Source organism: Pteropus vampyrus, unplaced genomic scaffold (genome assembly GCF_000151845.1).
Source record: "Pteropus vampyrus isolate Shadow unplaced genomic scaffold, Pvam_2.0 Scaffold44, whole genome shotgun sequence".
Taxonomy (NCBI): domain Eukaryota; kingdom Metazoa; phylum Chordata; class Mammalia; order Chiroptera; family Pteropodidae; genus Pteropus; species Pteropus vampyrus.
The window spans coordinates 9709503-9736575 of record NW_011888825.1 but is presented as its reverse complement, the minus strand read 5'-3'; the positions used below and the strand labels follow the sequence as shown (position 1 = coordinate 9736575).

Sequence of the window (27073 nt, the reverse complement as noted above, 5' to 3'; positions counted from 1 at the left end):
ATGTATTGAGGAAATGCATCTTGGCAAGTGCCCACCAGAGATCTTGAAGCTTTCAGGAGACTGGTCAGTTGAGTCACAGTTGCACGACTTCCCTCTCCTTCACCTGTGGTTGGCCTGCATATGACAACAGCAACAGCTTGGCTGCTCCCCCAGAGCCTCCCTGCCCCAAAGGCCCCAGGAGGGGACTCCAGTGCTTCCTGGCTACAGAGTGCCCTTGAGTCTGGGAACTGAACCAGGCTGTGAGCTTCCCAAGGGCAGTAGCTGAGCAGCCCCTATTCTCTAGCACCCACCCCAGCACACAGCAGGCTCTCAGATACATGGGCCGAAAGCACAAGTGAACTGGGTGTCCTGGTGAGTCCATGGTAGTGTCTCAGGGCCCACACACTCACCACAGGACAGGGACACAGCTCAGCCTTCTTTTGGTGCTCACAGTGCTTCATACAGGGCTGGGGGCGGGGAATGGGCTCAGGGTCTACAACTTCTATTTACAGGGATTGGGGATTGTGGGTCTCCCACATTTTACAGGTCTACTCCCATATTTCCCCTGGTGTAGGGGTCTCATTCTGACCGGAAACAGGCAGGGACTCTGCAGAACTCCCTAAAGCCCAGGGAGGCAACTGGCTGATAAGAGCTGGGTACTGCCACTTCTGGTCTGGGCTGCTGACTGTCCCAATGTGACTCCTGGTCATGTCCACCCCCACCCCCCATACATACCTCCTTGCAGCAGACAGGGTAGCCCTCTCCTGAGCTACCCTCCCAGAAGGGCTGGGGTTCAGGGTAGATGGGGCAGCCTCACTTACTGGTCACGAAGATGGTGTCCTTCCTGCCCATTCCTCCATGGCCCTGGCCTGGGAGGCCTGAGGTTTGGGTTTTTTGAGTGCTGGTTCTGCTGCTGACCCTCCTGTGAACTTAGGCAAGCATACAGCTCTTCTAGACCTCATCTCCTCACCTGCACACCAGAGGTTGAGCAATGTCTTTGCATTTATTCCAGGTTTACCTGGGGGCTTGATGAATCTGCCCCATTTGAGGTCCATCCTTGAACCCTGGGAGGTGAAGGAACAAAAGGACTCCCAGCCTCCCTGAGGGGCCTGCTTCCTAGAGGCCCACTGTCTGGTAGCAAGTGCCCAGGGTGCCCAGCTCCCAGGACAGGAGAACTTTTTTAAAATGGAGAGAGGGTTGTGGGGGAGGGAGGAAGTAACTGCTAAGGAGTAGGGGTTTCTTTTGGGGGTGATTAAAATACTCTAAAGTTGACTGTGGTTATGGGTGCATGACTCTGAGACTATACTAAAAACTACATGCTTGTATACTTTAAATGAGTGAATTGTATGCTATGTGAATTGAATCTCCATAAAGCTGTGACTAAAAAGAAGGCTGGTGCTTGGAGCAGCAACTCTCAAATTCAGTGCCTAGCACAAGCTCTATAGACTATGTGAAGGCCCAGCCAAGTTTGGGGAGCTTAGCTAAGGGGTTACTGAGGTGGTGGCTCAGTGCTGCTTGCTCAAGATCTTGGATGCTCTGTGAGGGAATGAGTGCTTTTCCCCATACACCTGGGACCAGGGATGAGACACAGGAAGAACCATAGCACCTGGTCCTAGAACTCTCAGGCAGGCCATGGCAGGTTTACAGCTGCTACTACCAGTGCCCCAAACCTGGGCTGTGCCCCAGGCTTGGAGATTTTCCCCCAGCCCAGATTCCCTTGGCAGCTGGGCATGGGGGGAGGCTATGGAATGAGCTTCCCAGGCTGCTCCCCGCAGCAGGGTACCAAGGGAGCCTCTGGCTTAAAGAAAATAGGGAGTCAGATCTGGCCAGCCCTTTGACAGTCACAGGCAACGCAACAGAGATCACACAGGTACAGATTGTTTGTTTGTTTGTTTATTATGGAGTATTTTCCATGCAAGATCGCAAACTAGAGAGACAATATCTGGAAGGAGAGCCAGTGGGTAGATGGATGCATGGGTGTTGCTCTGAGCCTCAAATGCACTGACCCACCTCCAGAACTGGCTCTGCCTGCAGAAGCACACAAGGACAGAACACCAGACTTCGGGGACAACTGGACAACAAACTCAAAACATTCCTTTTCTCAGTAGCCCCTAACAATCCTGAGAACTCTCACAAATGAATTGCAAACTTTAGGAAATAAATATCCATCCCTCTTTCTCCAGGAGAGCCTGAAGGATTTTTAGAGGAGAGAAGTAGTGTGACTCCGGGGTTGACAGTTGTGGGGGGCAGGGAGGGAGTTGCAGGGGAAGACTGGTTTGGACCCCCATGGACAGGAAGGGTTGGGGATGGGCACTGAAAGCAGCAGGTACCACAAGGGGCATCCTCTGGGCACACACAGCCATGGGTGGTGAAGCCAGCTGCTCCCCACATGGGTGGGCAGAGGGGAGGAGCCCAGAATCCTAACGGGAGATGGTGGAGAGGCTCATGGTAGGCCAGTTGAGGCCAGGCTGAGAACGGCATTCCTCCATGGTGTTTTTCCCTAGCTGGCCCACAAGCCCCCTAGAACCATCCAGAAGGCTGGGCCGGACTGAGTTTGAACATGTATGTGCGGAGGCGAAGTGGGGGTGTGGTGGCAGGAAGGAAGAGGAGAAGCAGGAGCGTGAGTGGCCAGGCAGCATCTGCCCCGTGATGCTAGAGGATTCCGAGTGTCTGCTGCTGCCAGGCCATCCAGAGTCTTGGCCACCACTCTTCCAGCTGGAGGCCTTGAGTGACAGCACAGGCCTCACTTGAGTGACCTCCCCAGGCTCCCTTGCTCTGGACCCCTGGGTGAGGAGGGGAAGGGCAGTGAGCCAAGGCATGGTCCATGACAGGCAGCACAGTCATTCACACTGAGAGGGCTGATCGACAGAAAGACAGGAGGACAGAAAACAGAGGAACAGTCACCTTTCCCTCTGGCCCAGGCCAACAACAAGCCTTTTCAGCTCTGAAACCCCTTGACCCATGCATGAGGATAAGCGAGTTGGTCATCTCTGCTTGGTGCTTGGGAGTCCCAGGTAGGGACTGTTCTGGGGTAGGCTGGCCAAAGGCCCACCAGACCCTGGGTCAAACTGCACTTAGTGCCATCACTGCTGCCCACTGCCAAAACGGTAGGCAGGAGGAAATGGTTAGTTTTCACATCTTGGTTTTCACATAATGAAACAGAAAAGGTTAAACACATCCTCAAGAAAATATTTTGATGAAATAAATATTTTAACCTATAATCAGGTATAATTAGTGCTTATGAGGAATCCCAGCAATAATTTAGGGTAACTAAGTACATACTGTATCTGTGATTTCTAATACTTGTGGAGAGGCTAGTGCCTCGCGAGGGTCTCACTCTCTTGGGGGTAGGCTCTGGCCAGCTTTCCTGCCAGGGCTCTGATCCCCAGTGGCCCAGGATGCATATGGCCTCAGGACAGGAAGGGCTGAACAGCACCCCCTCAAGGAAGCCTGGGCCTGTACTTGCTTCTCATGCAGGCCTCAAGCAACGTCACCTCAACTTCCAGATAGGGGCAGGCTGCCTCTGGACATGATGTGAGAGCAGAAGGGGTGGCTCCAGGCCAGGAAAGCAGGTGACACTTCTCTGCATGGGGCAATGCCTCCTGCCAGCCCACAGGAATCCACCGCCTACTGTTCAACTGGAGTGGGGGCGGACAGCTCTGGACCATGGATATTAACAGCAGCTTTGCTGGGATCTCCCTAGGCAGGCACATGTTTCCGCTTCACTCACCACCAGAAGCCTCCTCTCCCCAGACCCTTCAGGCTCCTGGTCTTGTGGAGACTTCTCCTTCCAAAAGACAGGGGGACTGGCTCTTCCCTCAGAGGACACTTGACAGCTGCTGTAGTGCTGCGGCTCCTGCAGGACTGACCACCCAAGGCCTAGCTGCCCACCACCACGGGCTGGCAAACTGGCAAAGGCAGGCCCCTGGCCCTCAGAGACAATCCCTTTGGACAGTGCCAAAGGGCTGGGGTTTCTGGGTACAACTGGGCCATCTTAGCCAACTTCTCTGCAGCTCATGTCAAGCCAGCTGACTTCAGACTTTTTAACATCCAAGCTAGCCTCAGGGGGCTCTGCCTTAGGAAAGGGGGTTCTTCCCTCAAGAAATGTTGAGAGAGGAGTGAGCTGGCCAAGGGCTGGGGTTGGGGGTGTGGCACGAGCTGCCAGAGATGGCAGGGCTGGAATCAGGCTGGCTGAGTTCTGGGGAAGAGCTTCCTGGGTGTCCTCTAAGGAACTGGAATGTGATGTCTCCAGCTGCTCCTGACAGATAGACCTCCCAGCCAGACCCCAGGCCTCTTCTCTGGAGGAAGCTGCAGCGGTGCTAGACTGGGCATGGGGTTCCTGGGCATGCAGTGCCTCCCTCCACCAGAACTGTTCCTGTTGATGCTCAGCACAGCCCTCAGCTGGTCCTAAATGCCCCGGCTAGAATCTGTGGCACTGGTCTCTGCCTACATCAAGCCCAGCTGCTTCTTTCTGCTAGGGCTGCCAGGTGGGAAGAGCTGACCTCATTATGGGTCACGAACACATGGTGGCCTGGCCAAGGCTCCAGAGATCACCAGCTAGTGTGAAGCAGCTACGCAGCACTTTTGTTCTGGGCAACAGCAGCACAGGAGTGGTTCAGGCTGGACTCGGCCCAGGTTGAACCAAGAGCGCCTTACCCATAGCCAGGACACACACGAATGAGGACTCAGGATGGGAGCAGGTGTTACCAGCCTCTAGCTGCTCGGTCCCAGGCTCTGTTGCCTTCTAGGTTGGCTTTGGGAGAGGATACAAATCGGTGGCCTGGGAGGATCTGGAGTGGGAGGTCGGGCTGTCAAAACAATCTGTGGAGAAGGCTGAGGCCCATGCCAAGGAACAGTGCAAGGACTTTAGTGTCGCTTTGGCCCATCAGTCATTTGAATCTCCAACCGTGGTGCAAAGCCGTCTGCTGCTGGGCCCTGGAGGTTGAGGCATAGAGGCTGCCACAGACCAGGCTAAAAGCCCTGAGCAGAGCATGCTCAAAACCCACAAAGCTTTCCCAAGCAAGCCAGAGCAATTCTTCCCCGTGCGGGCCCCTCCACAGACTGGGCCAACTGTGTGAGGGGAGCGTGTACTGTGCATGGGGGCAGTTTGATTTATGGTAGTGTCATCTCTGCAGGAGCTAACCGGCATGCCACGTAGCCACTGTCCATTGGTTGTGTGCTGTCCTCCCAGCACCCCGGCTCTCTCTTCCCATGCCAGGAGCATGTGGGGCCATGAGAGGCCCCTTTGGTCCCCAGCTTGGCTGCTGAGCGATGGAGAGTCAAGAAGTTGAGAGACCCCCATATATGGGCACCCCACAGAGCCTTCTAAAGTGCTGAGCACACCCAGTGCCACAAGGTGACACACATCAGGAAGCAGTAGTCCAGGAGGGAGACCAAGCCTGCAGGTGTAGATAAGCCCTTTCTGGATCAGAGGGGCATGGGAAGGCAGGCCAGACCACGGAGACCCACTAAGCAAGACAGGGGACGGGATACATGGGGCAAGGAGCCAGGATCTGACCCCCTTCTCTGTGGGCAGGTGACAGGAGGAGACAGTCCTAGTGTCCACTCAGGAAACAGTCCCAAGGAGACTGCCTTGTCTGAGGCTGGGCTCTGCTATCTGTTCTTCCTGGGAGGAAACATGGACAGAGGGAGCCTGTGGGCAAGAGAGGTGGGATGGGGGAGGTGAGGGGCCTCTGGCTGCAGTGATGCTGTCCCACCACTAGAAAGAAGGTGGCTTAAGTTGGTCCTGACTAATGGGAAGCCTGGGAGCAAACACAGTGGTGTTTCCATGGAGACACAGCAACGCAGGACCAAGTAGGGGCTGGGAATAGGAGTGGCCAGTGCCTGGTATGGACAGGGACAAGAGGTAACCTGCCATCGGGAAGCCAAACCACAGAACAGCTCACAGGGCGAAGAGGGCATCCTCTGACCGCTCTGGCTTCTTCCGGCCGGAGGGGTTTGAGGCCAGGGCTGGGGCCTCCACTGGGGGTGAGGGGAGGTTGGGAACCATTTCAGCAGCTTTGGCTCTTTCTTCAAGGAATTTATCAAACTCTGCAACACAAAACCAAGGCAAGAGCCAGGATTGGTGGTGGGGCTAAGCCCACACTGAGGCTCAAACAGCCGCATCCTATCTGCTCTCCACACAGCCCCACTCACTTGTGCTCACAGGGTCACCTCAGCATGAGTCCCCACCCTTGCCACACTGGCCTGGGACACCTACCGGGGAAGAAGCAGTAAGTGACAGGTGAGCAGCTAGCTAGAGCCAGGGGTGCTTCTGGGTGCTCTGCTGCCCGGGGGCCTAGCCTCAATTTCCCTCTGCCACCTCTAGGACAAGTAGGACGCCCAGTTATAAGTGGGAGCAGCTTTAATTTCTGCCCCACCCTACTTGGAGCTTTTCCATTCTCCTTATCAGCACAAAAGGCAGGGCTGCAGCGGGGAGTCCTGCTTAAACTCCGGAGGGAACATCACCCCTCCCCCTGCACCAAGCAAGGTTCTACACCTGAGGAGGGGTTCTGACCAGATGGTCTGGATGAACGAGGAGGCAGTGTAGAGGAAAGGCCTGTGGGCTGCAGGGGAGGCAGGGAGAGGCAAGATGGGAGGAGAAGGGGAATGAGAGAGGGAGGGGAATGGGGGGGAGACTGGGATGGGAACTTCCCCACATGATCTATATAGCTGGCCCCCAGAAGTGAGGTCACAGGCCTGGAGAGGCTTCCTGTGTACCCTGTGGACCGCACAGCATATGTCTTGCCTCTGCTGGATTGAGCATTTGGGGGTGGGGCAAACTGGTTAGGAATACGGGTTTTGAGATCATGCTAACCTAGGATCCACTGTACCTACTATTCACTAGCTCTGTGACCTTCCAATTGTCGCATGCTCTTTCTGACACTTCCCTCATCAGCACAAGGCCTGGATGGAACAGAACCAAGAAGCTTCTGGCCCAGAAGGCCTGGCTCAGGCTAGGTACTAGAAGGTACTCCGGTAGTGGACGCTCCAAGGTGGTGGGAGTGACAGCCCCTATGCGCCCCAAGAGCCCGGCGCGAGAGCAGCAAATGAAGGGGACAAGGTTGTGCTGTAAAGCCATGGGCCAGGCCATACCTTCACTCGTGACGCCCTCCTCCAGGTCATCGCCCTTCTGTGGGAGGAGCAGAGAAAATGCATTAGGGCCCCACCAGCAGCCACCCCAGGGCCGCGCTGCCCACGACAGCCCAAAGAAAACGTCCTACTTCTTGTTCTGAGTTCCACAATAGCAAAGTACTGTTTATCTTATTGGAGAAACAGAAACTTTGTTTAGAAAAAGCAAAAACAAAAACCGCTCCAGTAGGTTCTAGGTTTTGATCCTCCAGAAGGGCCCAAAAGAAAAATCCAAAAAAAGATGCAAGCTGGCTCTCTGGGCTGAGCTGTGGGGCAGAACCGTGGCAGGCCTTTGCTCATCCATGTCTCCCAGAGGGGGCCACAAGGAGGCTGAGCCTGAGGCATGCTGAGGGCTCCCTCAGGTGCTCCTCTACTCAGTGTTCCTTTGCAGCCAGCTGCAGGGTTCTGGGAAGTCACTGTTTATGTCAACAGCTCAGAACCACATGAGGCCTATAAGGGCCAGAGCCATGAAGCCCATGGCACAGGGCATAACACTAGGAAGTGCTTGGCAGTGGAGCACTGTCCAGCTGGAAGCCATGTCCCATGGCCTCCTAGGAGCTGAGCCATCCTCCTCCTGTGGCCCAGATTCTATAATCTGCTGCCGGTCCTGAGGAGTCGTGGAGGCTCTGTGAGCTCTTAATGAGAGTGGATCAGAGTTGATTTTGTTTGGAGAATGTGGTGGTCACTGGAAATTCACTGCACAGTGACAGGGAAGGGAGCCAGATGGAAAGTGGACCAGGCCTTTGGCTGGGCCAGGAGATCTGGCTTCCTTCTTGGCTCTGCCGCTAACCTGCTGTGTAGCCTTGCCTGTCAGGTTCCTCCCTCTTTCTGGACCTTGGGGGTCCCCTTTGTGAGCTGAGGGCCTTGGCCCTTCCTGCTTTGTTTCTGTGAGAGGAGCTATTTCTTTTCTAGGTACTCCTTTGAGAAAGATATAATGAGGCATTTTCTTCTCCCATGGCACGGCACCTGGGTGACCATGAGTGTCTTCAAAAAGCCTGGTCTTCCAGGGAGGTGGCCCAGAACAGTGGGAGGCCCTATCTGAGCTCTACTGTCCTCCTATGGGAGGGGACCACATCTGCAGCCCACAGCCAGTTAAGCCAGCCCTGTGATTAAAAAACTTCCTTGCTCTGGGGACAGGGCCCCCTGAAGAGGAGGCAGCTAGAAGCAAGAAATGAGGTGTCTCTAGGTCTGGGAGAGAATCCAACTAGCCCATGACCTTGGGCAAGCTATATCCTCTCCCAAAGTACATTTCTTCATCAGCCTTTAGCCGACAACCTCCACCCTGCCTCCCTGCACAGGTTTCTGAGAGTGAAAGTGCTTTGTGAAAACCAGAGGGAGGGACTGGCCACTGAAGCTCTCCTTTCTCAGGACCTGCTGCCATTTGCAGATACATGATGTCCTCAACTTCCTGCCCTATATCTGGGTACAAAGACAATGGTCTCTGGAGCAGGGGTTCTTTTAGATCCTAGATACCAGATGATACTGGGGAAGAGAGATAACAGTGAATTAAAAAAAAAAAAAAACCAAAAAACGCTTCATCTCTATGTATATGTCACAATTAAAAGAAACGAAAATAAAACAAATATCTTAAAATGACCCCCCCCCCAAAAAAAAAGAACCTAAGCACATACACACCTGAAATTAAAAAGTCATAGGAAAAAGTAAATGTGTTTTGGAGCCAGATGGAGCTAGCTGAATCCCAGCTCTGGCTTTCACTGTAGCCCAACCGGTGGTTGAGGGCTAAGGGGCTGTGCCCAGCTCAGGACTCCATTCTCTCTGGCCTCTGCAGGTCACAGGTGTCGGAGGGGAAGTCCAGCTGTGAGGATCTGGTGGCTGCAGGAGCCATGCCTGCCCTGGCCTCCCTCCTCCGCCACTCCACTCCCTGGGGGAGTGGCCTCTTCCAGTGTCCCCAAGGCCTTTCCTCAGAAGCACCTTTGCCTTGCTACACCCCACAGACGAAAGAGAAAAGTCAAGTCTCACCAGGTCCGTCCCGAGCCACACCTCAATGTCGTCCATGACAGAGGGCTGCGCAACAGGGATCTATGGAGGCGGCAAGCAGCAGGCCAGGCAGCCCCACAGCCAGGCGAGGGAAGACAGAACACCGAACAAAGTAAATCGTCAAAAGCAACCCCCAAATAAAACTAAAACATACACAGAGCAAAAAAAACACATCGGCACAGCAGGCACGAGCAACATGAGGCAGCCACATGAAATGGCAAGTGAGGAAAGCGATGAGGTGGCCAATTCTAAGAAGCAGGACTGACCAGTGGTGGGGAGGGAGGGCGGCAGTACAAGTTCTTGAAATGGAGAACTTTTTGACTATGGTATCAGCTCTCACATCATGGGCCTCTCGGCCCAGGCTGCAAAGAACCTTTTAATCTCAGAAATGCACTGCTCCTGCAGGCTGATTTTGAACTCATCATTGATGACAGCTGGAGGAGTACTGCCTCTCTACTGTCAAGCCCAGTCCCTGGGGGTTACTTGAGGAGCCGCCAGTGGGCCCCTGATGCCACTGGGGAGGTCAAGTGGCAGTCTGCCCAGAACAGGAGTGCACGTGGTCAGGTGGCACCGCAGCCAGCCCTGAGATTCCACTGGGGCTCTGTTTGCTCACTGAAAGTATTTCAAAATGTGTCCTTGTGTACCTCTGAGTGGGAAAGAAACACTGGTGACCTGGGTGTGGCCTGGCCAACAGAAAGCAGGCACATTTCGCCACTAACAGAAACTCAGCAAAAACAAAGGCTTTGATGGCAAAAGAGATTGACGGGCTTTAGTCATCTTTGTGTCTCTTTAGGAGAAAAATCACTAAGCAGGTCTGAATTCAACAGCTTCCTTTAGTCTTGCCTTTCCTTTCCAGCTTTCAATGGCTGTCTGTGCTTCAGCGGTCAAAGAAAGAAGTTCAGCTGAGATCTGGGGAGCATGAAATCTGGGGAGCGGTGGCCAGGGGGGTGACTGGGTGCCTGAGCAGTCTCCATGCAGTGGTTGGCCACCTGTGCCAAGGGCCTTGGAGATAGTGTTCTGAAAAATGTATTTGGCTAGAAATATTTAAGTTGCTGTCAGATACAACAGGATAGGAAGTAAGTGTAACCTTTAACCTTCTAAAAGCCACATTAATAAAATATTGGCTCCTAGCCTAGAGAAATGAGTTTTGATTGATCTTAATCGAGGTGACCTACCTCCCCACCTAGCCTGAGTTTGAGAAGTACCTCCCAGTGGCTCACTCGCAAGCCCAATATTTCTAGAAGAAATTGCCAGCATTGAGTCTATAGCTGGCTTCACTCTCAATGTCACAATCTAGGGTAAGAATAATGTTAACAAAAGAGGAGGAAGATTTCATATCACCAGCCCTGCCCTGATGTGAGAAGCCACCCCTAAAGGTATAAACCTGCTGCTGATGGGGTTTGGGGTAGGTGGTAGAGTGATGACTTCGAAGATCCCCAAGTACACTTAGCAGGTGTCTTTGATTTGGCTGGAATTCTGCACACACTCAGCGAGGCTGAAGACCTCTCACTCTGGTGAACTGAAGTAGCTTCATGTGCTTGGGCCTAACTACAGACCCAGCGTGGGCAGTTCACATGCATTTTCATAAAGGCTAGAGCCAACCCTGATCAGATTAGGAAGATTCTATGTTTTCATTTTATTTCTTTGACTTACTAGGGACTTAAGAATGTTGAAATAAAAAAATATCAAGGAGTTCAAATCAACCTGAAATGACTCCTAGGGACAAAGATGTGATTTGTACTCTGGAGGGCACAAATGCCCAATGGCTGTGCTAACAGCAGCGAAGGCAGCACCTACCTTCCCTATCGAAAAGAAAGCAGCAGGACGCGCGATCTGCTAATTTTATGCTTGCTGGAAGGACTTATGCCTTGACACATTCCCATGACAAGAGATGCCAATTTTCATTATCTTGATGCTTGTAAGTCAGAATGCCTGGCCTCTGGGAGGATATGAGCCATGCCAAGTTCTTAGACCTAAAGCTTGGAAAGCCAGCGCATCTCCAAAGAGAAAACATGCCCGACAGCAGCTGCTGGAGTGCGCATTGGGCTTTATTTTGTTCTTATTTTTTTAAATCTACCCAGCTTTAGTCCACCCTGGAGAAATGAAGATTCCATGGACAGAGGTTTCCAATGTGTTGCAAAAGCTTGAAAAAAGCCATTAATGGGCCATGGGTCCTAAACTTTCAGATTTTGCTTATAATTTTTTTGTTACTGTTCAAAAATACATTCCTTGAGCCCGGGGATCATGTTCTAGTTTTCTTCTTTGAGGCTTAATCTTGAGAGCAAGTGTGCTCAGAAAATAAACATTGATATTTGAGAAACTCCTCATCACCTCAAGAAAAAAAAAAAAATTCCCCCAATGCTAGATCATGGGAATACTTTTCTTCCCTCTCCTAGACTTCTCCAAATAAGTAGTGTGCTTACGGAAAGGCATCTTCCAGGCTTGGCACTGAGGCAAGCTGAGGAGAGAGCTCTGGGCTAGAGACAGGCTGGGCTCAGCAGGCTCCCAGCACTCACTGGTGTAGGCCTTGGAGTGAGTCGCTTTTCTCTGGAATTGCTTCTTCACCGGGAGCTCCTAGCCTCTGCTGTCCTAAGAAGCCTCAGAGCTTAAGGTGGAGAGGCAAGAGGAGTTGCAAGGATTTGGGCAATTCTTGGCCTTGGTTTCCTCATCTGCCAGGCCTTATTTAGTTTTTACTACTCAGGATTCTGAATCCCTTAACTTCCAGTTAGGTCTGCATGTTTTCAAATTCAGAAACTCCAGGATGCCAGAAATTACTGGAATTAAATCTTTACAGTCGAAAAGGCACTTTGCCTCAGGGCATGAATCAAGGAGGAGCTTGGGTGTGGTTTAACAGTAAAGCTTATTATATAAGGGAATGCAGGGATTGACTTGCTTGTGGTTAGACACAACACTTTAGCTATATAACTCTCCTGCTCTAAGGTAAATCAGCGCTTTGAGTATCACACCAGGGTAAAGTCCCTTCTAATGATGTAGGCACTATCCGACGCAAACGAAACGTGTACATTGCTCTGCATATAGGGACTGGAGAAACTGTGAGGGAGGAAGAGGAAGCTTCCACATCCAAGCTGATGGAAGAGAAGCAGAGGATTTGACTGAAGAATAGGGCACTGGACTCTGTCACTGCCCTGTGGCCTTGGGCACATCACCAGGCCCCTGTGAGGCCCAGCATATCCCTTAGAGACTGTGGGCTTTGATCTACTGTGGTTTTAGTATCTTTCTGGGCAATCATCCAAGCTGAAGGCTGGTCCAAGTGGTATGAAGAAGAGTGTGAGTTGAAAGAAGGAAACAGAAAGGGAAAAGAGATGTGAAGAGAGAAACATAAAAGAAGCTAGTCCAGGAGCTCCCTCCAATAAAGACCAGGGCCTAGAACTAACTTGCTCTAAAGATAGGCTGGACAGGGCCAGTTTGGCAGAGGCAATGGTGAGATGAGCCCTGCCCATCTTCAGAGTGCAAAGAGAAACAGGCACGTCGGATGCCAGCAGCAGATTTTGACAGGAATGGTGGGTGAGCTGTCTATCAGCTGACCCTCACTTGGCTGCTGTCAGGGCAGCTTTGCTTGGGGAGCAGTAGGGTCACTTGCCCAAAGGAGAGAGGTGCTGCCACTGGCTCAGCCACAGCTAGTGCCCTTGGTGGCCTCAGGCTTGTTGTGTCTGGAGGTCCTCCAGGTATGAGTAGGGAGCCCCTCTGCCTCCCATCCCAAACCCGGGCTTTGGCAGTAGCAGACTTTTACTAACCTACTTCTGTTCTTGTGCCTTATATTTGTTCATATCTGGATATTTTCCTGGCTGCAATTGAATATGGGGGACACTTCTTTCTGTTCACCAGCCAAAAAAAGGCCCACGAGCTGGAGGCAGGAGGGTAGGGTAGGGGGAGGAAGAGCACATGCACTAGCATTCTCTGAGCAGGCTGGTTCAAGATGGTTCAGGGTTTTCTTCAACTGGTAATGAGCCTGGTATTGTTAACTTTGTTGCTGAATATCCAAACACCTAAAGTCCCAGGAGAGTGAGGCTTTGTCTCCCACAACTCCAACCCACAAGGAAACCTAACTCTGATTTCCAACGCAACAGAAGCAATTTCTGTTGCTCGGGTGTGCTATTTCCAGTGCAGTCCTCCCTACAGGGCTTCCACTGCCTCCCCAATGTGAGGAGTGGTCCAAGAGTCCTTTGGTCTCACTCAATAGTACAAAAAGTTTCCAAGTAAAGAATTTGTACCTGGGAGGTTTGGAAAGACTCAGGGTTTTATGCTACAGGAAATAGGGCAAAGCAATTAATGTACATCACTTAAAAGAAAAAACACTGTAGTCAGGCAAGTGAGACACCAGGTTAGCTGTTAGTCGAGCTTGTTTCTGGGAAGTCAGAGACTGGAGCTCTAGGAGGGGATAGGACAGTGTGTAGGCAGAGGCAGGTACTACCACCAGCTGCCAAGGCCACACTCAGGGTAGTTTTTGTGGACAGTATCCTTTTTTTGCAGGATTAATAGGCACAAGGACACATGGCTGGATCCCCCCAATTTGAACAATGGAGTGGACATGGCCTCTAGGAGTCCTACTCTAAGGCCACCCAACATGTGGGCCAGAGCCCCAGTCTGTCTCTAAAGAAGCAAATGAGGGGCCCAGGTAGCCCATATCTCTAAGAATGGCTGTGGGGTCTGGTGCAGGAACATCAAGATGAAGTGCCTGCTGCTCTGACAGGTGGAGGGAGATGGGCCCCATCTGAGCATGTGTAAAGGTCATCAGCTTTAAGCCAGGTGACAGGCATATACCCCTCACCCCAATGGTTCTGATGGCCCTGCATGGCCCATATCCTTGCATACTGGTAACATTTTGTTCAGGCAGGTGACCCCCTGTGCTGCCTAACATACTGGCCTTGCTTGAATACACCTCGCCTAGCCACAGCCTGGCATGGTCTCCAAGGGTCAGTTATGCTTCTTACCTGGTATATGTCCAGTGTCTCCCCAATCTAGCTGCAGGGCAGAGGCCTACCCTTTCTTTGCTTTTCTCATCTTCCCTTTAGTGCATCCTCTCCCACTTCAGCCCACCACATATGTACAGACCTTTGGTGTCTATGTTAGAGGTACTTGATGAGGGCTGTGGCTTCATTAGAAGTGATATCATTACTCCAAGGCAAGCAGCCTGGAACGAGGTCACTCTCTCTATGCACCATGCTCAGGGATACTAGATGAGGCAGGAGAGAACCTCCCAGGCTTCTGTGCCCAGAGAGCTCTGCTTCCTCAGAACTAACTACATTTATGATATTAAACTCCTCTGCCTTTGTGTTTTTATTCTGTTCCTATTGTGTTTGTGTTTCTTTAAGAGGTCTCAGATCCTCTGGGGGACATAGTAAGCACAAATAATTACATTATTAAAACTCATCTGCCTAGGACCACCAAATTCATAGGCTGGAGGGGGCTTCCCCTACCAGTCAGATGCTTTGAGTCTATTCTCTTAGAAACATCCCCTCCCATGCAAAAGCCACAGTAACTTGTGCTCATCCTGGAAAAGTGAATACTATTGAGTGCTCCAGAGACAGTAAAAGGAGGGAAGGGCCCCCCCATTCCTGAAAATGCCCAGACCCTTAAGGCCCAGGGGCATGGACCTCAGCAGAAAACCAGAGGAGGCGCTCCTGGCGCTGGACGTGTGTGGCTTCAGGAGATTATACAAAGACAGGAGGGGAAAATTTGGCACCAAGTCAGAAGGAGAATGGCCTTGTACTGTCTGACTCACAAGGGCTCAGCAGGTGACACAGGTAAGCGCTGGGGTAGACAAGGGGCTCAGCTCAGCTGGTGACCTCTCACCATTCCTTGGGTTATGAGCCAGCTGTCTATGGGCTCCAGGTCAGAGTCCCCACCTTTACCTCTCTTCTGGATGGAGGACAGAAAAGTCCCAGAAAGAAAAGTCACAGCAAGACCCATGATAAAGAAGCAATAGTATATATTGTGGAAATAGAAAAGCCCCCGTTCGGAGTTGATTGTCATGTAAGGAGATGTGACCTGAAGCACAAACCCCCTGCCCCCAAGCATGTCCCCCTTACCTACCTGGAAAAGAGCAGAGAAGTTTAGTAACCAAGAATCCCAGTGGGGTAACATGTACTCATGCCAACCATTCCCATACACTTGGAAAATCTGTGAGGTCACAGAGATCACCCAGGGCTGCTTCTCTCAATTAGGGCTCTTGGGGTTGGCAAAGGGTCAACTTATCAAAGAACTCACTTTTACAGAACCATTTCTACTTTTTTCTAACTTATTTCTACTTTTTCTTCTCTTTTTCCTCTTTCTCAGTTACCTGTGTATTCTTTTTCCAAACTCTTAACTTGAACGCTGAATTTGGCTATATTGTCTTTCTTTAAATGATAAAAGTATTTAAAGTTAAGACTACTGATTTGGTTGCACTGTAGAGGTGTGGCTACACAATCCGCCCCGCCCCTTTTACTGTGTTCTTAATTTCTACTTTGATGCATTTTCATTTCCAGGCCAGCATGGTTTAAGATATGGAACACCGTAAGCTGAAGCACTAGCCTGAAGATATACATGAGTCAGTGTGTGTGTACAGATACAAAGACGCACAGAGATACACACACATAGCTACACAGACACACAGACACACACAGAGATATACAAACACACACATAGACACAGGCACATACACACAGACACAAGAATATAAAGACAGGCATACACAGAGATACAGAAACACACCCACAGATACACACACAGAGACACAAACACATAGACACAGGCACACATAGGCACATACACACAAGACACAGATACACATAGAGATATACAAACACATATAGACATATACAGATACACAGAGACAGACACGCAGCTAACATGAACTCTGCTTCCCCTCGCTGCCCCATGGAGCGGTAAACATGAAAAGCAGTATGTCTACCATCATGTAGAAAACGTGCTGGAGTCATCAAGACCTTTGAAAATAGGGAGATTGGCCAAGCCAAACACCCAAAGGGTGAAGGGCAGGAAGCTGGCCACATCGCCTATACTCAGACCCAGGTGTGGGCACTGATAATGGCAGAGCTGTACTAGGACACACGTTGGCATGGACGGAGCAGGCCCTGGAGGCAGACTGGAAAACAAACGAGGTCAGCCTTGCTGAGGGATGGGGCTGTAGGCCAGGACAGGGTGGGGCAGGGGGAGGGGATGTCCTCATCTGGCAGTGTGCTGATGGGCTCTCAGCTCAGCTCCCTAACACCCTCCCTGAGTTAGGTGGGAAAACACTCTAAGTAATGGGAGGGACAGAACCATGATTACTGCATAGATTTTGGGAGTCCCGGTCTCAGGTTCAGGTGGCACTGCCCACCCTTCTGTGGAAAGGCAGGGTACTGAGAAACCAAGGCAGTGGGGCTGGCTCTTCTGTGCCCCCTGGTGGTCAGTGCAGTGGGACGTACATCCTACAGATGAAGGAAGGAGTTCCTTCCCCCAAGGAGAGCTTCCCCCAAGGAGAGCTTCCCTGTGGAAACCAGGCTGCAGCACTGCTTCCTGCCTGGGCTCGTGTGAACAAGGGCTGCAAGAGGCCAACAACTAGTATTTGGGGAGCAAACCTTCCCATCTAGTGGACAGATGAGCACTGCCCCTTTCTAGCCCAACTGGGAGACCCTGAAAAGGCATTCTAGCAGTTCTGGGGCTATTGTCCTAATAGCCCTCCCCTTTCCTGCCCCTGCAAACAAACATTCGTTCACACACTGCCACACACATTTCTTAGGCAAAAAGGGGAACAATCTCATGAAAAGCATTAAGACACAAATCCTCCCCCCACCCCCTCCATCCCCACAATGATCTAAAATCTTACAAAAACCAGGGCTACATTTGGGGGCTCTAACAAGCATCATTCTTCACTTCAAAGTAGCTCTGCATTTAGTTCTGCTCCTTCCAGACATAGGGCCTCCCAGAACACCCTCCTTCCTAGTCACCGCTCAACTGCTCCTCCCATCCCTCCAGCCCGTTTCCCCAACAAATCCAGACCATCCACTGCCTTCTAATGGGGCTGGTACTGTTTCTCTAGGGCAGCTACAAATGATCAGTAGAAATATGGCTCAGATCAGCGTTTCCCTTCCTTGTAAAGGTCATTATTATTTCAGAGCACTGGCCATACCTGGGGCACTGTAACATTTGGGGAAAGACCCTATCTGGTCATAGGAGACCTGTGCTCTGAGAGCTTGGAGCCACCAAGATAGGAAGAGCAGGGATTCTGGAGTCACACCTCCAGGGAGTGGACTCCGGCTTGCTTGCTGTCTGCTTGCTGGCGTCACCACCTCTCTGGGCCTGTTCCTTCCAGGTGAAATGGGAAAGCTGACCTGGGGTGTCACCCATGGGGTGGGGTAAGAACTCAATGAGGTAATACAGTACTCTCATCCCAGTCTGCCCTCCATGCAAGCCAGCTTCTGCTTAATTATCCAGCCAGCTTTACCAAACTACCTGACTTTCCCTCCAGAGGGCTCTAGGCAGAAAAACAGGGTTCAAGACCTACCACTTCAGAGTTCTGTTTCCGATTGTCTAGTGCAGAAGCAAGTCCTCCAACAGCCTGGGGATCCTCATAGGTTACCCTGGAGACAAGCGGCACAAGCAGAGTCAGTTCCCCATAGTGGTCAAAGGCGTTGGGACAGTGACCTATAATCACTTTCTATCCGTGGCACCTTCCCCACATGTACTTGGAAAAACATTTCCCACAGCCCTGGCATCTGCGCAGAGGCTAAGGGCTCGTCTGTCAGTCTGACTGCTACTGAAGCTAAGAGGCCTGCCTGGGTTTTAGCACTGGCTCAGCCACTCATTTCTTCTGAGGTCAGGACACTGCATCTCAACGATCCTTTCTTAAGTAACACTAGGCATCTCTAAAGCTCAATGACAGGATGTCAGACATGCCCTGAGACTGCTCAGAGGGAGGGGCAAGATAAAGCCAAAGTAATATTACTTCTTATTTTAAAAGAAGCAGCTTTAGTGGTATTTAACAAGGAAGGTCTGGATTGGGGTCTATAACTGATTCTGAAGGTTGTCTTCCTCTGGTCCCTGACTTCTTTCACTGTATTCCTTTTAAAAGCAACTTTTGCTGGTGAAGGGTACATGAGACATTGGGCTTGTGGTCAACCTGTTGATTCCAGAGCATGAGACTCAGAAAGCTGAATGCATCAAGATGCTGTGCCTCTAGGAAAGGTGGGGAAAAGTGTTCCTCACCTGCCTATAGGCTGAACAGAAAGCTCGAAGCCTGTTTTGGTGCCTCTCTGAGATGCAAGGTATTATCTACTTTGGAATAAACTCCTCCAATTCCATATGGCTCATCCTGGCTAGAGCTGCTATTAGAGAAGCCTCTGTCCACACCCTTGGGCCAGAAATCCATGCTGCCTAGAACCAGTTCACTGCCTGTCTGGCTGCACCCTCCAGACTCCCAGCTCCTCCTACAGATGAAATTCTTGCAGCAGCAGCAAAAGAAGCAAAGAGAACAACAGAGCACTCTCTGACTGACAGGAGAAATCCAACTACAATTGACCCAAAGGCGGGAGTGGGGGTGGGGGTAGGGGATGTGGGGACGGGTTAGTATTCATTCAACATCTCTGTCTACTACCAAGTCCTTACAGCCATATTTCAAAGTTCTTGGCAGTCCTGGCCCTGGTAAATAAAAGGCCTCTTTGTGCTGGCCTGTGACCAGGCCTGGATCAATCCTCCCCCAATATCTTCTGAGAGCCACTGAAATGATCCCAACATACGTCTTGCGTTGCTCGGCCAAGGAGTTCCCTCTTGTCTGGGCAAACATGTCAAAGCCGTCACTAGGATTACACTGCTGAAGTGAACTGAGGGTGCCACTGACGCTCTCTGTCCCCAAGTCTGTAACAACAAATGAGAAGAAGATGAAAACAAAATGTGGATAATGGACTTAATGAAGGGTCCCAAAGTTAGGATGCCATTTGAGCAAGTTAAAGTTCTATTGGGGTGGGGGGGCGGGGGGACTGTCCTCAGCACTCCCAAGCCACCACATGCAGGAGCCACAGGTGGGGCCCAGATGGGGTACACTGCTGAAGTGAACTGAGGGTGCCACTGACGCTCTCTGTCCCCAAGTCTGTAACAACAAATGAGAAGAAGATGAAAACAAAATGTGGATAATGGACTTAATGAAGGGTCCCAAAGTTAGGATGCCATTTGAGCAAGTTAAAGGGGGGACTGTCCTCAGCACTCCCAAGCCACCACATGCAGGAGCCACAGGTGGGGCCCAGATGGGGGCCACTGACCTCCAGTCTGCTCAAGGTGGGGAAAGAGACATTATGAATAAATGGGAGATTACTGGCAGCAAAAAAGTGGGGCCTGGGGCAAGTACTCCTGCAGATTTCCCATAATGCCCTTATCAGTGTGCTCCTCATTAACTCAATCACAATGTCTAAGGACCTGGGTCATTGAGTTATTTGACAAATATTTCACAGGTACCCACCATGTTCTGAACTAGATCCTGAGAGGACCAAATTTAAATCTGAGTGCACAGAGTATGTGGGAGACAGACAACAGCAATACTTAGCTTGAGATATCAGGAAAGACTCTAAATTGACACAAGAACAGGTCTTTAAGAACAAATGGGACTATGCTGTGGGGAGAAGGGGTAAAAGGCAAGTAGGTACAAAGGCACAGGGCCTGGAAGTCCAGGGCGTGTGAAGCAAATAGTGCTCATGGAGAGAGGTTAATGGAGGATAAGGCTGGAAGGGAGGTGGGAGATGGCTGATGGAAAGATTCAAATGCCAGTTCAAGGAGTTGATGGGAATACACTAGACTTTTTTAGGAAGGGAGGCAGCACAATTCAAGTTGAATTTTGGGTATTAAATCTAGTGGTCAAATGCTGGATGGAGTGAAGGTAGAGAAATCTGTTCTGAAAGAGGAACAAGAGCTACAGATATATGAGATATTGAAAAGCCAGGATTATATCAACTGACTGATCACTAAGTAAAAGCTCAAGTCAACTGAAATGAAATGAAGGTATAAAAATAAATATTAAGAAATAAGAAAACAGAAAAGGAGAGAAGAAAAAATTTTGAGAGGACCACACCTATTAATTATCTTAATACTATAATTTTGTTATAAATTGGTATCATCCAGTGTATTTGCAGTATCTAGAGTCATCTATACACTTTTAAACTGAATGAACTGTGAAAAAATGATAAGTTTCTTGTTTGAGGGTTTAGACAATGGGACGCTTTAGGTTGATGTTAGTTCAAGGAGAGCAAGTATGTCAGTGCCACCCCTTCCTATTTCCAAGCCCATGGCAGACATCACCAGTCAATTATTGACTCATCTTTCAAGCCCTGATGTGGCATGACTTCGATGTCATTTTTAGACCTGTGCTCCAAGCAGCAAATGAGCTGAAACCTATTTGCCATCCTTGGCCTAGTTGATATAGAGAAGGAAATTGCTTCAACCATAAGGAATATTCTAGATAAAACACAGCAGCCACTTTTCTTTAAAAAGCAAACAAGTTCTCATTTCTGAGAACTCCCCCAACCCCTGCTTTCCAACACAGGTTTAAACTTTAAGTTTAGGGAAAGAAATTATGAACTGAAGGTGGTACAATTGCCCAGGACTCAGGCATATACTTTCCCATGGATTCCCCAAAAGGTTCTCTTCAAAACTTCCGACAAAGAGAGTGAAAGGAGCTCTCAGCCCAGACTCACAACCAGGCAGTGGCCTGTGAAGGAGGCCTTGACACCCCTATGAGACACTCACCCAAGCCTGCAAGCTGGGAAGAGAGGGAAGATGGGGGTGCCGTGTTCCCCACCATTGGGCTCACCACGGCTGGAGACCCAGGCCCCAGGTCTATTAAGTTGTCTTCGGTCACTTCATTCAGTACCTGTCAGAGCATGAGATGGCCGTGAGCCTCAGAGCCCTTGTACTGGTCTCTAAGGTCAAAGCCAGCAGGCACCGTGCAGGGTTTCAATGCAGTACCAGTACAGGAGCAAGGTAGTTTCTCTCACGACGACAGGGGTCCACTGTGGGCCCTGGCTGTCAGTAGGCCCCTGCCCATTAGCTCCCCGCTCCCACTTAAATGAGGCAGGGCTGAATCAGTTACCAGCACAGGACAGGGGCTTCCTTGCCACCCTCCCACCAGGGATGCGCCTGTTAGCTCTTCCTCAGTATCCCATCAGCCAGAGCCTGCTAGACAGTTACCCAAATATTTAAACCCCAGTTAGAAAAACCAAACTGAAGCAGCTCCCCTGGCCTCCAGAGATGAGAGAATTCTGAAGGGATACTTACTCCATTACTGGCATTTTGAACTGATCGGCCCGACCTGTATCGTTCAAACCTAACGGGAAGGGAAAGCAGAGTAAGGAGAGGGGGGTGACAGGGCACCATGATGCTTATTGGTCCTGTGGAGAGCTCCTGGGGACCGACAGCCCTGGGAGGCCAGCAGAGACTGAGGCTCCAGGAAAGGAGACCAACCAGACCCATTTTGGGGGCTAGTGGGAGTGAACCCATACATGTACAATTTCTCCAGGCCTCACCCTGAGGTAAGGGAGGAGGGTGTTGACTGAACACACCCAGGAGGCCATTATAAGCACCCCCAGCCATTCCCTCAGACCCTGAACCCGGGTGTTCCTCTTGTCCTTTGACGGGTAGGTTGGACCAACCACTTTACCTGGGGGCAAAGCCAGGCAAAAAGTACAGCCCTCCTTCCTATTTCACAGAGCTGTGCTGGGGAATAATTGTCTGAGGTCATAAATGCCCCAGCTCAACTTGCCAGAGTAAAGGTGGTAGGGCATATACGGGGCAGACACCTAGAGGAGGAAGACAGGCACAGGCCCCTGGCCTGATGAAGGATCATCCCTGGTGGCTGCAGAAAGGGTTAGATCAACCAGTAACAGGCTGCCAGCCAGTCTCCTACTCCAGCCTGTTAGCTGCAGACTGGCTGTGGATGGGAGTTGGCTTGAAATAACTGCAGAAAGCCTCTTCTCTCTCTTGCCTGTCATTCTCATACCAGGTGAGGAATAGAAGAGCAATTGTGTGCATAGGGGTGGGGAGGTGGGCTGCCCTTGCATTTAAAAGTTCCCAAATGTTATGGGCAAAGAGGTAGCTAAGAGATTTTCTCCAGCTAGAGCCTGGAGAGATCAGGCTTCACTGAGATTCGCTGCTCCACACTGGTCTCCCCACTTGCTGGGGTCTGTGCCTGGTGAGGAGGAATCCCCGCAAGGGACAATCTGGTTAGGATATGTGTGTCAACTGTGTTTTGAAGACTTATATGGTTTTTCAATCATGGTTTATAAGGAGAACAGGAGTATTAATACATCTGAAAAAATTTTAATCCTAGAACAACTTTCCCATACTCTCTTCGAGGGAGAATTAGTCTTATCAAAGGCACTCTAGCCTTAGGTCTGTTGGCCTCAAGCTTTGCCTCTGAATTTGTGGTAACACTGGGACTGGCAGACCCAGGTGAAAATGCCCACATTAGTTCTTGTCATCTTATTCTAGAAGGGGTTGAAATGGGTCTAACAGGTTAAAAGACTAGCCCATTTAAAGTGAAGAAATTAGAACCACATGGCAAAACCAAGACGTCTAAGGCTGGGAGTTGAGGTGCCTCAGATAATGCTCCCATTCTTCAATTGACACATGCATGCGTGGCCCCATATTCACACTGCAGTGGCTTCTTCATCTGTCAGGTGGACACAGGGCTACCCCACCCTACTGCCAAAGTCCAGAGTTGTGACAATAGCAGCAATATCACCCTCTATGCCCCCAGATGCAAATATCTCTCACACCAACCCTAACTGGTGCCAGCTCATCCTGCCATAAGTCAGTGAGGGGCCAGCACCCCAAGTCTTTGGGGACCTGGGGCTTAGATTTAGAAGAAGGTTGGCCTGGTCAAAGTGCTTTCTGATGCTGACACTAAGTAATTCAGGAAATTCAGGAAAGCTCGTGGAGCACCCATCAGTGATGGAATGGGAAGAATGATGGGAAGAGACCGTGCCATTAAACCACCTATTAAAAACTACATCTGAATAAGATGCTTTGCATTTTTCCCCCAGAGATGGCTTTGGAAAGGGAAAAGAATTTGCAAGTTAGTTACCTCAAACCCCAAAATGATTTGGCTACAGAAAGAACTGAATATGTGTTTCCTTACACAGCTGTGTTCCAGCACTTACACCCTTCCTGCTTCTGAACACTCTAGAGGCACTGACATTTGCAAAGGGAGGGAAAATAATCCGTTTTCTTAAAGATGGGTAAAAGTAGATCTTTTTTCCTTAGCAGAGATTTTTTTCCCCCTTTAATCCTTTTCAAATTCAAAGGATCTTCAAAGGAGCAGGTGTCCCAGTCCTCCCGCTCCAGGAGCTAGGGTGGGTGGAGAAGGCAGAGCAGCCTGAGGCTTACAAAGGGCAGATCCTAATTCTGCAGTCACTTTCCTGCTGCAGGGCTCCCAAGAGAACAAGCAGCATTTTCCCTGTCTTCTGGGAACAAATTAGCATTTCTGATGAGTATTTTCTAACTCTAATATCTCTCTCTCTTCCCTTTGTTTATGAAAGAAATTCCTCTTATGGCAATAATCTTTCCAAGGGAAAACAAAAGGACCCTGGCTCCTACCTCTCATATCTGAGGAAGACATTGTTGAGGTCGTCGTTGACGTGCAGTAGCTCCTCCGTCACTTCCTCATTGGATACTCTGGAGATGAGCTCCACGATTCGCTGCTGCATGGCCCGGCAGGTCCTATTCAGCTCCTAGGGGACACATGTACCTCTGGCTAGCCTGCTGGCTATGCTTTTTTTTTTTTTTTTTTTCCATTCTATTTCCTTTGGGAAAACATGTACCAATTCTTAAAAGTGACAAAAGGAGTATGTGCTAGTCCATAAAGCCAGCCTGTGTGGGATGCAAAGTAGAAGGCCCTCCCTCACTGCCTCCTCCTACTCCAGAGGAAACCAGTTTTTTCAGTAGATAGACAGATGTCCATACCTATTTATATACTGTTGTGTGTACATAAGTACATGTTTGTACAAATTGTTTTTAATATCTATATGATTCTTTGCAGCTTACACAGTATTCCAGACTCTCCCCATCACTTCTACAGGCTGACTCATGCCTTTGTATGTGTATTATAATGTATCACACCATTCTTCTATCGTTGGGCATTTAGGTTGTGGTCTCTCTTCTTTTGGCCAACCCAAATAATGCAGCACTGAACATTTGTATACATGTATGCTTATGCATTTGTGCCAGCACATCCATAGGACAAATTCCTAGCTGAAAGGGTACGGTCATTTAGAAAATTGATTGGTAATAGTAAAGACCCTTCAAAAAGATGAGATCAGTTTATTTATACTCCCAGCAACAGCATGAGTATATTTTATGATGGCATTACAGACATTTTGGTGGTATGTCTGTCATCTTGCTGAGGTCTCAGGAGTTCAGCAAACTCCTACATGGCTCCCAGCTAACCAGAAATGTCTCTTATGAACTCCTAGTCACCATCAGAACCTTCTCTACCCTTGGAAGCAATGTGCTGAAGACAGGTCCTTATCACTTTATGGTCTGGCTTCTGTAGGCCTCCCCTACTCTGACAACAGCCTGATTCATGCTCTCATTGAAACTTGCTGTGGAGCTCCCTCAAATACCTGCCAAGGCTCCTTGCTATCCTATAGGCCAGAATGAGGATCCCTACAGAGCTGAGAACTAACAGCCCTGCCAGGCTGGCCCCACGGCATCTCTGTCTACAGGAAGTCCCTGTGGACAAAGCTCCAACTCCTAATGGGCCATGTAGGGTAAAGCAGAGGCGAGATGCTGTCCCTACTGACCTGGACACTGGAGGCAGCTGATAACCCAGTGAGTGAAGGGGATCAAGGATGAAGCAAGAGTCTTTTCTTCTCACAGCTCAACCTCAAAACTACTTCCTTTTGAAAATATTTCTGGTGGAAGTAACCACTCTACTCACTGCAGACATACCGATCTCTATTGAGTTCTGCATCCTGTCTCATAATCTAACTAGCTTGACTAGAAGGTTTCCCCTACTAATAGATCATAAACTCCATGAGGTAGGTGCCATCATTTATCCCCTGGGGATGCCACACACAGAGAAAAGGCCCAGTAATCATCTGCTGAATCTGATTGCCAAACTGGTCAAATACAAAGTAGAAAATTGAGGGTCCCCATTCACCCCATCCCCAAATACCCCATGGTGCTCACCACACAAGGGCATTACAGTTGGGCTTATCTGCCTCACTCTCTAGACCAAAGATTCTTGAGGGCAGAGATGGCATCTCTTGCCCCTGTTTTCCCAGTACCTGTGACTGACACATAGGAGCCAGTCCTTTAGTGCTTTTGAGAGAATTAACAAGGGCAAGTTGTGTTCCTTCTATCCACACATAGTCCAAGGTATCCAAGAGTGTTCCTTATACATGCATATGCACACATACCCCTCATTCACGACTGAAGGGCAGTGAATGAGTGCCCAGGCTTGATCCTGTAGGTAAGAACACGGTGGGGACCTTGACAGACCTGACTTGCCCATTACAGAGTAAGTAGATCATGGCCAGCCAGACACAGGCCTGGACACTGCTTCAGCTGCCACTCCTCCATGGCTGCTCAGCCTGTAGAAGCTCTTTCCCTGAGAGCAGAGGCAGCTGAGGAATGAAGCCTGGCCGATGTAGGTCACCTCAGAATGATTCCAGTACAGCTGTATTTTTCAATACGTAAGGTACTTAGATTTAGGCAGTTGGATACAAAAAGAGTCTGATGTTCAAAGGAAAAAAGCTTCATTCAGAGATTCTCTGGCTTGCTGGGCCCTTTGAGTTGGTTATGGAAACACTGCCATTTGTTTTGGTTCTACCCTGTTGCTAGCCCTGTGCACAGCCAGAATGGTACTGTCTCTCTTGATCTACGGGGATAGCAAGCCCAGTGTCTGGACCTTCTGTTTTTTCCTATGAACACAGTCTCACTCTTGATTCTACCAAGACTGACATTCTAGGTTTTGGTGAAGGCAGGATCATTTCTGGAAAAATGGGGGCGGGGGGCCTTCTAGTGAATCACTAGATACTTACAATCCCTCTCTCCTTCCCCATACTCTCCTCGAGTTTCAGGTGCCAGCTGCATCCAGGCCAAACCAGCCCAGGCAGGTGGTAGCATTCTCATAAGCAACAGAGAAACGGAGGAGGGGCAGGTCAGAACCAGGCTGGGGCTGGAGGGGAAGAAATGTGGACCTTGACTCTAAAGTGCTCTGAACCCTTGGTCCACTCAAACCACTAGCTCCCCCTCACTATCTTCGCTCAGTTATCCATATCAGCTCAGCCTTCTTCCCAGCACCCTTCACTCAGAGAATAGAAAATTCTTGTTCATCTAGAATCCAATTTTCCCTCTCTACGACTCATCCCAGGCCCCAGTGACCCAGTAGTAAGAATTTATAAACACAAACACAAGTATTAGAATTAATAACAAGAGGTGAATATCAAAATTGAATTGCAGAGAATGCTAATGTCCAGTAAAGAATAGAATACCACAAAAATACCTGCTCTCTACCACTGTGAATGGCTCATGTCACCAGGCTAGCCAGAAGAGGGGCACTTGAGAACTGGCCTGGGCCTCAGAGCCTGGCCTGGTCTCAGTAATGGACTGCCACACAATAACTGCCATGGGTGCCAGTGGACTCTCACAGGTCAAATCCAGTCACTACAAGGAAAATCACAGCACACAAAAGAGCCAAAACCACAATGGAAACCCTAATTACAGAAATAAAGTATGCTCATGAATGATGCTAAAATGAAGTCAGAGCTTTAACATTAAAACATATGTAAAAAATAAAAAATAAGAATGCCGGAACTTATGAAAGAAGCAATCATATTAGACTATGTGAAGGATTCTGAGAGCCAGGACTGAAGTGGTAATGTAAATAATCAAAGTATTTACAATACATGGTTAGAGTGTAGGGAGCAGCTACTTAGCACTAACAAAGGAACATGAATCTAGGTTAACTTTAAAAGAC

The 27073-nt window shown here is 49.8% G+C and overlaps 1 protein-coding gene across 8 annotated transcripts in view; it reads right to left on the bottom strand.

The window, feature by feature from the left end:
• Positions 1–1856: 1856 nt before the first annotated feature.
• The window catches only part of TOM1L2 (target of myb1 like 2 membrane trafficking protein), a 125906-nt gene continuing 100689 nt past the window's right edge, over positions 1857–27073 (bottom strand). For 3 of the 8 annotated variants that reach the window (XM_011359080.2, XM_011359085.2, XM_023530009.1), the window contains 8 exons: positions 23689–23822; positions 21370–21418; positions 20842–20965; positions 18846–18963; positions 17615–17690; positions 9091–9150; positions 7075–7111; positions 1857–6030 (listed from right to left, as the gene is read on the bottom strand). In XM_011359080.2, coding sequence (XP_011357382.1) covers positions 5882–6030; positions 7075–7111; positions 9091–9150; positions 17615–17690; positions 18846–18963; positions 20842–20965; positions 21370–21418; positions 23689–23822 — 747 coding nt within the window. In that variant the 3' untranslated portion in view covers positions 1857–5881. The other 5 variants (XR_895816.2, XM_023530012.1, XM_011359083.2 and 2 more) reach the window with 5 other exon arrangements.